The 11646-nt window shown below is 56.8% G+C and overlaps 1 protein-coding gene across 1 annotated transcript; it reads left to right on the forward strand.

Annotated features, from left to right (window-relative positions):
* Positions 1-3600: 3600 nt before the first annotated feature.
* Positions 3601-10389, forward strand: RNF215 (ring finger protein 215). The gene is made up of 10 exons (XM_074973187.1): positions 3601-3819; positions 4331-4459; positions 5079-5150; positions 5261-5346; positions 6342-6396; positions 7216-7320; positions 7628-7744; positions 7824-7961; positions 8510-8613; positions 9125-10389. The coding sequence occupies exons 1-10, from the start codon at positions 3601-3603 to the stop codon at positions 9126-9128; spliced, it is 1029 nt and encodes a 342-aa protein (XP_074829288.1). The 3' UTR covers positions 9129-10389.
* The last annotated feature ends 1257 nt before the right edge of the window (positions 10390-11646 follow it).

An 11646-nucleotide genomic window follows, 5' to 3' on the forward strand; every position in this document is an offset into this window, starting at 1 on the left:
AACTTTTTCACTAAGAGGGTGGTGAAACACTGGAATGCGTTACCTAGGGAGGTGGTAGAATCTCCTTCCTTAGAGGTTTTTAAGGTCAGGCTTGACAAAGCCCTGGCTGGGATGATTTAACTGGGAATTGGTCCTGCTTCGAGCAGGGGGTTGGACTAGATGACCTTGTGGGGTCCCTTCCAACCCTGATATTCTATGATTCTGATTCATTCCAATCAAGTTCCCAGTCTTAGGGAGACTATATCGTCTTACTGTACTCCCACCTCTGTCTGCATCTCTTGTGTTTTGTCAGATCCTTAGCCTGGAAACTCCCTGAGGCAGGGCCATCTTTTTGTCCTGTTTGTTCAGGCCCTAGCATAAGGGGGTCCTGGCTCAGGACTGGCACTCCCAGGTGCTGTGGTAACTGGCCAGCACTCTGCGACAATTCACTGCTTCTTTACAGACAGCTGGTCACTTTCAAAACTAAAAGGGATTGTTTTCATTTTATTTATTTCACCTTTGGCCCCACTTCCAATTCCATCCAAGTCAGGGGACCTGGGTCCAGCACAGGCCCCGTTTGTAGTGAAATGGCATTCGGATGCATTCTGTAACCAGGCTTAGACCTTGGCTGTGAGCCTGGAATTCAGGTTACAAAATGCAGCTTAGGGCCATGTACACTTAAAGTTTGGTATGGGGTTGTAACTGGGTCATGGCACAATTGTGTTGTAATTGGCTAGATTGTAATTGTAGGTTAGGCTGGTCTTTCCTCACACCATTAGACCCTGTTTTGCTTTGTTCCACTGATGCACAGACATGCTTGGTTGATGGATGCCTTAATGAAGCTTTGGGAAAGGAGTTGCTTACAATCAGCCATATACACTTAGTGCACAGTAGGTAAGATATTTGCCCAGTCTAGACCAGGGTCAGTAGGCAGACACAGAAAATACAAAGGCAAATGTAGGACCTGTAATTCACCCCTGTTGCAATGCCATTAGAGCTAGTGTAGATGGAGCTTTTAACAACTGTGTCATCGATACCAGGTGTTCTCAACCTGGGGGGCTGCAAACAGGTGTCCGTGGGTCATGACCTGCCATTCCCATATTGCTAAATGGGAGAAGAATTCAGGTAGATCTTGGAAAGCCTGGAAGGGGAGATCTACCGTGGGGTGTATCGCTATGGAAAAGCGAGGTGGAGCATGGAAAAGATTGAGAATTGCAGATCTAGATCTACTCTGAGCAGGGTTAGACAACAAGGTATTCCTGTATTCCGTCTAGTCTTGCGCCCTTGGTGAAGCCGCAGTGGTGGTAATGCAGCAGCAGGAGGTTTCATGAGTGCAGACAAACTTGTGGGGCTGATATAGATTAGGAGGGGAATTGTGGCTAATTTAGTGTCCTCAGATATCTGAGGATAAAGCAAATGTGTGCTTTTGTTTTGCTGAAGGGAGAAGTGTCATAATCAAAAGCTAATGGATGCTGGGCTTTGCGCAACGGAGAGCTGGGTCATTTATGAAGCCTGTTGGGATCAAAATTTATTTTCTTTCTACTTGTTTTTAATGTTAAAAAATGAGATCGCCTTGCCCCTGGCAGACTGTGGGCAGCTGGAAATCCAGTAGGACTATGACATCAGATATACTATGCAAGAGCCCTGTGATGAATAGGAAGAGGAAGTAATTTTTATTCAGACTTTTAAAATATTCAGTGAAGTGGGTATTGATTTTGGGTACCCAGCAAGAGACACCAAATACCAAATTATTTGGTCTGGCTGAGCTGGACTCAACACAGGGCCAGAGGGGTGAGGGGCAAAGGTGACTTTAAGCACTTTTACCCTCCCTGATCCTGAAGCTGGATGGGGCCTGGGACAGTCCACGGCAAAACAGTGTCAGGACCCTCTAATTTACACCCAGCTGCCCATAGCCCAAGGGGGCTCTGACAGCTAGGAATCTCGGGCATAAGGAGATCCTGGCCACGCTCCCATCTCCCCAGACACTTCCTTGGTCTCGAGGCTGAAGGGAGCCATTCTGTGCCGCCCAGGGATTCTTACACAAAGGGGCCGGATCCACCAGCTGTATACCGTCGCAGGGATGAGAGCCTGGCATCTCTCACTGGGTTCCCAGAATCAGTGGCCACTTTTCAAAATGTGGGCCCTTCATTAACACCTCAAATTCTGGAATAAGCCCCTTCCATCAGGAACGGAGGGACTCCCAGTCCATAGGAGAGACCTCCAACAATTCCTCCAGCCAAACCAACAAAGCCAGAAAAACAAGCAGAAAGGAAATCTTTTTAAAAAGCCTTTTTTGGCCCCTTTGTGTGTCATAAACCGGCAAACAAAGGGCACAAACTCATTAGCCTTTTGCTGGTCACCTTTGTTACTGGTGCTGTGCTTTGATAGCTGAGGAGTGGGCTGGGTGGGGGGGTTCTTTGGCACATCAGGAAAACTCTCCTGCCAGATCCTATCCCCCAAGTTGTGGGAGATGAATGGGGGGAGTTACCAGTGGAGTGGTGGGATCCCAGATGGGAGAATGGGAAGATCGCTCTGCTTAGCCCTAAATAGCTGTGATTGTGTCCTCTCCACCCTTTCCAGCTCATCCGCATGTGCTCGAGCTCACTTTTCCCACTCCTCACCCCACAGCTTGGCTCTGCCTAGGCTCAGCCATTGTCAATAAGACCTGTAGCAAGCTGTACCCTCCCTTTCCTGCCAAGGCCAAAAGCAGGTCATGCCTGCCTCACCCCCCTGCCTCACCGGCATTTATCTCAGTCCTCCCTCCTGCTTCCCCCTTGCCAGGTTGTTTCTCCCTGATTCTGGCTCCTATCCTGCCTGTTAAGGCCAACCTTGGGGCTAATCCCTCTCAATCTGCTGCAGATCCCTGCAGCCAGCGTGACACCTTAGAGCTGCCCTATGTGTGAATGGGCTGGCAGGGCTGAATGGGTCACATGTAGAGGGCACACGTGCAATGGCCAGGGCTCCGTGGGATGGAGAGGAGGGAACGGCCTCCTGGGAGAGTGAGCCTGGCTCACAGGGACTGGGGACATCATCCCCTCCTGCCCTTGCTCCACCAAAGAATGCTTCCTCTCATCATCCCCTCTGACTTCGGCCCACAGCCTCCCCATCTGGCTCCGAGTGGGGTGCTCTGCCTGGTGGCATCAAAGGTTTCCCTGTCTCAAGCCCCCAAGGTCTGGGGGGGCCCAAGTGCATCCCCTTGAGCCAGAGACTCCTCTGTCAGGCGTAGTGTCTGTCCAGGCCAAAATGGGGGCATCCCCTCGTCAGCCCCTGGGGCGGTGGCAGGGCTCCCCAGCAGCTGACTGGGGCTGCCTGCCCTGACTGAGGGGTGGCTTTGTGGGGAGGGGAGGCCTCGCTTTCCCGCCCTGGCTGCGGGTGGCGGGGGGTCCCTCCCGGGCGGCGGGGGTGACCGTCCCGCGCGGGTTCCGGTTTTAGGGCTGCAGATCCCCGCGTGGCGGGGCACGTTGCTCCCCGCGCGGCCCGGGGCTCCCCGTGGCGATGCCCCGCCCCGCGCGGGGTGTCTGTCCGCCCGAGGCCCGGGGAGGCGGCCGCCGGCCCGGCGAGTCCTCCAGGCCCAGCAGAGGGAGCGGGCGGCTCGCGGGGCGGCTCGGCTCGGCCCCGGCCATGGCCCGCCTGCTCTTGCCCGTGCTGCTGGGACAGGTGGCGGCGCTGGGCCCGGCGCTGGCGGGGCCGGCGGCCGCCCGGGTCGAGGTGCTGGCGCTGCGGGAGCCGGGGGAGGCCGCGCCGCGCTCCCCGCCCGCCGGGGGCTACACGCTGCAGGGGGCGCTGCTGGGGGGGCGCCCGGGGCCGCGCGAGGAGGCGACGGAGGGGAGCCTGGTCCTGGTAGGGGGGCCCCGGCAGCGCGGGCGGCGGCCCACGGGCCTCTCCCCTGTAGGGCACCGGGCCCAGCCGAGCCCGGGCCGGCGGGGGCGGGCAGCGGGGCCCGGGCAGGCCCAGGCGGGGTTTGGCGTTTCGCCTCTGTTCTCTTGGGTGGCCGGGGCGCCCCGGCGTGGCCCGGACCCCGCGGTGTCAGGCGCTGTACAGCCCGGCGCAGAGACGGGCCCCGCCCCGGGAGCAAGCACCGGACCCAGGGGCACAATGGGGCAAAGGGCTGGGCAAGGCGGGCCGCGGGCTCAGCCCCCCAGCCAGCCCTTGCCAGGTGCCTGGCAGGCAGCGGGGCAGAGGATGCCCCCGGCTTTGTGGGTGGTACGTGGAGCCGCTGCCAAGGGTGCGGCGAAGGGAGCAGGGCCGCTTTCTCATCAGGCTGCCCTGGGGAGCTGGCTGCGGGCGAGGGGCTGGGCCCGGGCCCTGGGATGGCCTAGGCGGCCCCTGACAGCGTTTTCTCCTCCTGCAGATGGGAGGTGTAGAGCCTGAGCTGGAGGGTGAGGGCAGCTGGATTGGGGTGGTGCCGGTGGGGGAGGAGCAGGCGGAGATCCCGAGGGGCAGCAAGGAGGAGTCCTTCACCGCAGCCGTGGTCAACAAGGTGAACCAGCGCTGCCTCAGTGGGCCGTCCTTGGGCCACAGCAGTGCCCACTGGGAGAGCGGCAGCAGGAGCTTCTCCATGGCATTGCCCCCTGGGTCCCCACCGCGGCGTCTGGCAGTGGGGATTTCCTCCCCATGGTGCCCCTTTGTGCATGCCAGGGTCTCCAGCACCGTGTGCTCCCTGTGATAGTGCCCCTTGGGACCTGCAGTGTGCCCCAGGGACCCTGGCAGTGGCAACCCTTTTATCCAGTCAGTCCCGTGCTCCCTAGGACTCTGCCTGGAAGCAGAGGATCTTTGCAGCCGCTCAGCGAGGGCAAACTGGAGCCAGGCTACTCCTGTCTTGGAGTGACTTCCTGGAACGCCAGCAGCGGGCTGGAGACCAGGACCCCTCTTATCACCACAGCTTGGCTCATTGAGCCTGAGTCAGAGGGTGACCCTCCGGAAAATCTCCTTCGGGGGTGGGAGGGGAAGGGGGAGGAATGGCTCAGTTGCCCACCCACCCTGTCCTGAGGCTGCTGGGCCAAGCCTCCTGTCTCCTTCCCTTGGCCTCCAAGTTTGTGTGTGGTTGATAGCGTGTGCAACTCTGTCTCTCCCTGGCCCTGTGCACTCTCCCCCCACAGATGAAGCGAGCCCTAGTTCTGGGAGCATCGGCCCTGCTCATTCTCGCGCTGAATCAGAACACGATCCGAGAGGTAGGAGCGTCACGCTGGCTCCCTGCGACCCTGTCTTGGGGGCTCAGTGCTGCAGCCTGGCTGGCTCCATGGCCTTGCTGACATGTCTGTCGCTTTCCTCCCTGCTGCAGTTGGATGTGTCCGAGGTGCTCTCCAAGCCCGTGATTGTGATCCAGACCTCAGACAATGTCACCCGGCTTCTCGGGGCTCTGCTACGGTAAGAGACTGACGGCAGGGATTGGTGGGGGCAGCTGGAGAGTGTCGAGGCCTTGCAGCGGTGTGTGTGTGTGTGTGCATGCACAAGCACTGTCAAGGGCTTCAGCAAGTGCTGTGTGTGTGATCTTTAGCCCTTGTAGCGTGTGTGTGTGCGCACACGCGTTACCCTGAGCTCCAGAAAAGTGTTGGGGGGTGAGCCTTAGCCCCGCACTACCTGTGCTGGTATGCACATGCTACCCTGGGACCCAGCCAGGGCTCTGTGTGTTCTCCTCTGCCCCCCTGGGGGCCCTGCTGGCCTGTGTGTGGTGCTATCTGGGCTGCATTGTCCTCCCATTCACGCGTGTCATTCTGAGAGCTATCCCTTGGGTATGGCGAATCAGGGTGACCTCTCCGGGCACCGCGCTCTGGGGGGCCCTGCGCTTCAGTGTGCGTGAGTCATGCGGGGGGCACTAGGCTAGCCCAGGGGGGTGGGGGTAGGGGTGCCTGGGGGGTTAGTGGGAGGCCTGGCACCGACAGCGGGGGTCAAGCTCGCACTCACTGGTGGGAAGCACGGGTTGTATTTCTTTTTCTTGCCTGCCTGCTGCTATACTGGCCACCAGCATCCTTGCGCTGCTGAACACTTGCCCAAGGTCACTCAGGGAGTCAATCCCAGCACTCCATTCTCTTACTGCCTCCCTTTTCCCCTCTGTGGGCATTGGGATGACCACCCTCCATGTGTGTGTCTTGGGCTCCCGATTATTTCCTATGTGGGTTCCATGGCTTCCTGCAGGCTTTTGTGCCATCCTGTGACCCAGGCTCACAAGCCATCCTCTACAGGAGAGGCAGGCTAGGGGGCATTCCTGGGGTACCTCAGCTGCAGCCGAGGTGGCAGGATGAGATTGTGGGCTGAGATCCCCTACCCCACAGAAAGCTGAGCTCCCCTCATGGCTGCATGACAGAGATGCCTGTGCCTAGGGAACCTGCTGGGCTAACACTGTTTTCGACTTTTGCTTACAGGGGGCTCCGGGTGACAGCCAAGATCACGTATCAAGCGGTGCTGCTGGAGAACCTGGTACGTAGTCTCAGCAGGGAGGGGACGGCGTGCGTGCATGCTCAGGGCTGGGTGCATGTTGGTGCTCTCTGAAGCTCAGACTGGGGAATGTGTGTGTGATCATAGCATCCTGGCCTTGTGCTTTTTCCAGCCCAGTGTGAAATGGCCTGGCCCAGCTGGCCTTCTGCCCTTTCCCTTGGGAGCTGATTCCACAGCCAGAGACACCTTGATACCCAGTTTATCGGGGTTCCACATTCCTGAATGTATTTCTCCTCAGAGATGGGGAAACACTATCTCCATTTTACAGATGGGGAAACTGAGGCACAGTCACTTGAATGACTTACCCCAGGTCACAGAGCCTGGGGTTGAATCGGGAATTGAACGTATGTCTCCTGAATCCTTGGTCAGTGCTTTACCCACTAGACCGTCCTTCCTTCCATCTCAACACCAAGTTTCCCTTAACTTCACCCCATTACCCTGCTTTCTGTTCCCTAGGGAGCCCCTAACTAACTGCAGACTCATGTCCTGTTGTCACTTAGCCATGTTATAGACAGACATAGGCTCCCTCCTAACTCGTCCGCTTTCACTGCTCTCCTCCAGGCTCCCTTTGCTTTGTCAGGATCTGTCTGGTAAAGCAGTGCCCATTGAGGTGACCAGACGCCAGGCAAGCCACTGCCCTCCTTGCTCTGTGACATGGTGCTGTCTGTGTATGGCCTGTTCCCAGTGCCATCTTGCGCTGCTATCTCTTGTTGCCCCTGCATGGTCTCACTGTTGTCTCCATGTGTTGGTGTTGCCCTGCCCTATCACTGGCTGATGCATGGTGCTGTGTTTTCTCTGCAGGGAGTGACTCTCACCCTGTGGTCGACCTGCGGCCTGTCCCGGGGTGGGCTGTATGGAGAGTGGCAAGGAGTTATCTGCACGGGCGAGAACAGCTCGCGGGTCCAGGTTTGTGTTGCTACTGGCTGAAGGGTGTCCCTGGGGCTCCACAGTGACAGGTTTCAGAGTAGCAGCCGTGTTAGTCTGTATTCGCAAAAAGAAAAGGAGTACTTGTGGCACCTTAGAGACTAACCAATATATTAGAGCATAAGCTTTCATGAGCTACAGCTTCAGAGAGCACCAACAGTACCAAAGAGGATCCCATCCTGTCCTTGGCTGAGATGCGGGTGGGGTTTGCTGGGGGGTGCTGCAGCTGCGCGGGGGGAGAATGGAGTCCCAGGTGTGTCCTAATGGCTCCTGTGTGCTGGCCCTGCAGAAGTACCTCCAGCAGCTGTGGAACGCCATCCTGTTCATCGCCCTGATCCTGTGCACGGGTGTGATCGTGCAGGCCCAGCGGCAGTCCCGACAGGGCCAGCCGGACCAGGACACCGAGGTGGGCTCACTTTTCTTCTCCTCTCCTCTCCTGTTGGGGACGTGCAGCTGGGAACTGACTGTGTGCTCTGCCTTCCCAGCTGGACCTCAAGCAGCACATCCTGCGGAGGCTGTCGGCACTGAAAACCCGGCGCTACCACCCTGGCAAACACCACTGGAGCCAGGCCCATGACATTGATAGCTGTGCTGTTTGCTTGGACCAGTTCCACAAGAACCAGGTAGAGCCTGGCTGGGGCAAGACGTGCTGGGGTCTTGGGACCAATGCCTTGTGCACCAGCCTTACCAGACTGGTGCTAGGGACAGACATAGGAGGTTTGTGAGAAGCCTGCTAGCCAGTGGCAGAACCTGGGCTGAAAAGTCACAGGCCAGTTAAAGCTATTGCCCCTAAACCATGGGAGAACCTGGGTATGGATTCTCCTCTAGGCACAAGAGTTCCCACCTATGTTCAGCTCCATCCCAGTGCTCCCTGTCTGGAGCAGTCCCCAGCCTCTGCCCTCACTTAGCAGACTGCCAGCAGCTCTGCTGTGCCTGCCCTTTTCAGATACTTGTATGGTGGTTAGATGTCTTCCCATGGCCATTTGGACACGCAGGGGACTCCACTCTCCCCAGCTGGCCTATCAGTGCATCCCACTGCAGCAGGAAGGCAGATACTGGGCTACCTGGCTCCCTGCTCTGGCCTGACACGTCTCCGAGGCAGGGTGCTAAGATGGCTGCTGTGATGCATGTATTTGTCCCGGACGTTCATTGCTTCGCCTTCTGCCCACAGTGTTTGCGGGTGCTGCCGTGTTCACACGAGTTTCACCGGGACTGCGTGGATCCATGGCTGCTCCTGCAGCAGACCTGCCCTTTGTGCAAGCACAACATCCTGGGGTGAGAGCGGAGGGTGGAATTGGAGGGTGGCCCCCTGTACAACTGCCTGTGCTGGCCCTGAGGCTTCAGGCCTCTCACTGTGATGTGGGCAAAGCCCTGCAAGCTCCTGCCCTGGCTGTGGATTCCTTTGATGCCCCCTCTCCCCCATGACATGCAGAAATGGGACAAACCCAATAAATGAGCCTCATAGCTGGGTAACAGGCTGTCCACACATTGTGGCCTAAATATGAGACCAGGTCTCCCAGCCATTGCCCCCCCCCAGGCCCCACCTTGGTGATCTCAGCATGCTTGCAGTATGGGTTCTGGGAGGTTTGGGGGATGTGGGCTCTGGGGGAGGGGTGCAATGTCTGGGGGGGGGGGGGTCTGGGAAGGTGTGTTAAGTATACGATAACTGCATCCTTGGGTTTAGAATCCCGTGGCAGCTTCTCGCCCTGTTTTCCCTAGGGAGAGCTCATTGGCAGTGAAGGGGTTACTGACCCTCCAGTGACACCCCTCTTGATCTCCCTTCCAGGTAACTGCTGCAGTGAGAGCTAGCTGGCCTATGGACATGCTGCGGGGACAGAGCCACCTACACTCCAGGGGCTGGGGGGTGCCTGTTGGAGGGGGCTGGGGACACCAGGAGTGTGGCTCCATCAGCAGAGCAAGTGGCTGAGCAGGGGGAAGCAGCAGCACTGTGCATGTGTCCCCAGGGCTGGGCAGACCCCCAGGGCTGCGTGCTCAGCTCAGCAGTTATCGCCAGGCAGCAGAGAGTGGGAACCTGAGCACTGGGGTGGGGAAAAGGTTCTGCTCCCTTTAGAGTGCACTCAGACAGCCCTGTTTGGCAGGGGTAGAAGGCAGGGTCAGTGTAGGGATGGATGTGGTCAAATTGTGCACTGTCTTAAATCCATGCAAGCCCCCTGAGACTAGGGAGGGCAGAACTTGGCCTCTGCGTATGTGTGTAGGGGGTGGGGGTGCATCTGGGCAGCTGATCTGTCGATATTAGTGTAGCGTCTTTGGAGGGGTAGGGGTTGTGGGGGCAGGTAAAATAAGCTAAGGAGGCATCTGAGACCCGCTCAGGGGAATAAGGAGGGGATGCCAGACTTCTTAGGCAAAGTCTTAAAGGGTTAGTGGGGAAGCTTCAGCTACCATGGGAGAGGCTGGTGCGAGCACTTTGCTGTAAGCTGATTTCCCTGTGCTCCCTGGGGCAGGCTAGTCTGCCCCCGCCCAGTGCTCCTAAGGGACTATTACTCTCTCCTTTTATAAATCTCTATTTTCTATACTCCCATGGCTGCTGCTAGGAGCCCCTGGGCTGGCTCAGCTCTCAGTTACTCCTTGGCTATCTCAGCAGGGTGGCCTGGGTGTCGCCAAAGGCAGCACTGAGCCCCTCTCATCCCTCATAGGGTGTTGGCCTGCACCTGGAGCAGGGGAGTGGGCCTGGAAGCTGCGTTGATCTGCCATGTTTTGATGTGCTTCCCTTCTCACTGGCCCTTGGGAGATCACCTTGCTGGAGGGCAGGGGCAGGAAGTGGGGAGGGTTTGAATGCTTGCTTTATTTATACTAACTTATTAGAGAGAATGGCATGAGGTAGCTGCAGGAGCAGAACAATATCTGTGGATGTGTTGCAGTGTCCAGGCCTTTGCTGGGAGTCCTGGCTGGGTCCCAGCCCCACTCAGCAGCCAGAGGTTGCTGGATTCGATGCACTGTACATGTCTGTAAAGCTGCCTGCGCTATTAAATCTAGAGCAAGGAGAAACCTGCACTGCTCTTGTTGCTGTTTCTTTTACGGAACAATCCAGCACTGATTCCCCCTCCTGCTCCCTGCATGGGTTCAGTTTCCCTCTGCCTGGCTAGCAAGCCCCTTTCTCTCCTAGTCTCCAGCTGCCATTTAGAAAGGGTCCCTCCCAAGATAGCAGAGAAGCCGAAAGGGGTGTGTATCATGGACAAGAGCCTGGCTTGATCCTTGCTGTGAGTTCAAGGCGGTGCCCTGGTTACTGCCTGGCTGCAGGTTCAGGGGCCAGAAAAATACTAGGGCATGGTATATACCAGACAGTAGTCTTTGCTCACAGCACAGGGATAATCTGATCTCCAGGTTGGACACAGCAGTCCAGTAACTTGCCAGAGGATGGATGTGGCCAAGGTATTAGCAGAGCTCAAGAGGCCCTGACTCCCAGTCCTATGCTTAGGCTGCTAGCCCATGTCTCTCTCCTAGAGCAAACCTTTGGGCACATAGCCAGCTCCCTTTGCCTCCCCCAGCTTCATCTGGATGTGCAAATATACCTACCCAAGGGCCACACTGGTGAGGACTACAGGAACCTGCATGCAATGCAGCCTGGCTAGTCTGATGAAGGATCATGGATTTCAAGGCCAGAAGGGACCGTTACGATCATCTAGGCTGTCTTCTGCCTAGTATAGTGCAGAGAATTCCACCAGAAGCCCACTGCATGCTGGGTCCTCTAGTTTCCACAGGGTGCATGCCATGACTTAAGCTGGGGAGTGTGGGATGTAGTATAGAATGCAGTGGCACGGGCTTAGTCCTCTAGACTGAAGTTAATGAACATCTGCTGAGCCTCGATTTGGTTCAGTTTTTACGCATCTCTACTGCTGATGAATCTTACTGTGGGTTCCAATGACACTTAGTCTCCCTCAGTCCAGTAAATTGGTGCTATGGTGTGAGATATGAAACGGGCACATGCTCCCTGCAGATGCACAGAGTTCTCCCTGCTGCTAATCTGTGCTGTTATCCAGATCAAGGAGGCATGTCGGCCTTTGCTTTAAAAGCCCTCGGATAAACAGTATTGCGGGATAAAGGTGGGAGGAGAAATTGCACATGCAATTTCTTAAGAGGGTGTTGACCAGCATAAATTAGGTGGTGGGAAGTATAACAAAGTAATTGTCAGAGGCTCTTTAAGGAATGGCTAAGCTTAAATGTAAAATACTAGTTTACTAACAGCACTGTCCTCTCTCTGAGAACCATGCCCTTTCCCTGCAGGGGCAAGGACAGTCTGATCTAAGCTAGTCTTTCATGTCTAACTTCTTGGAGCCTAACTTGTAACAG

The sequence above is a fragment of the Natator depressus genome, chromosome 15 (genome assembly GCF_965152275.1).
Source record: "Natator depressus isolate rNatDep1 chromosome 15, rNatDep2.hap1, whole genome shotgun sequence".
Lineage (NCBI taxonomy): Eukaryota > Metazoa > Chordata > Testudines > Cheloniidae > Natator > Natator depressus.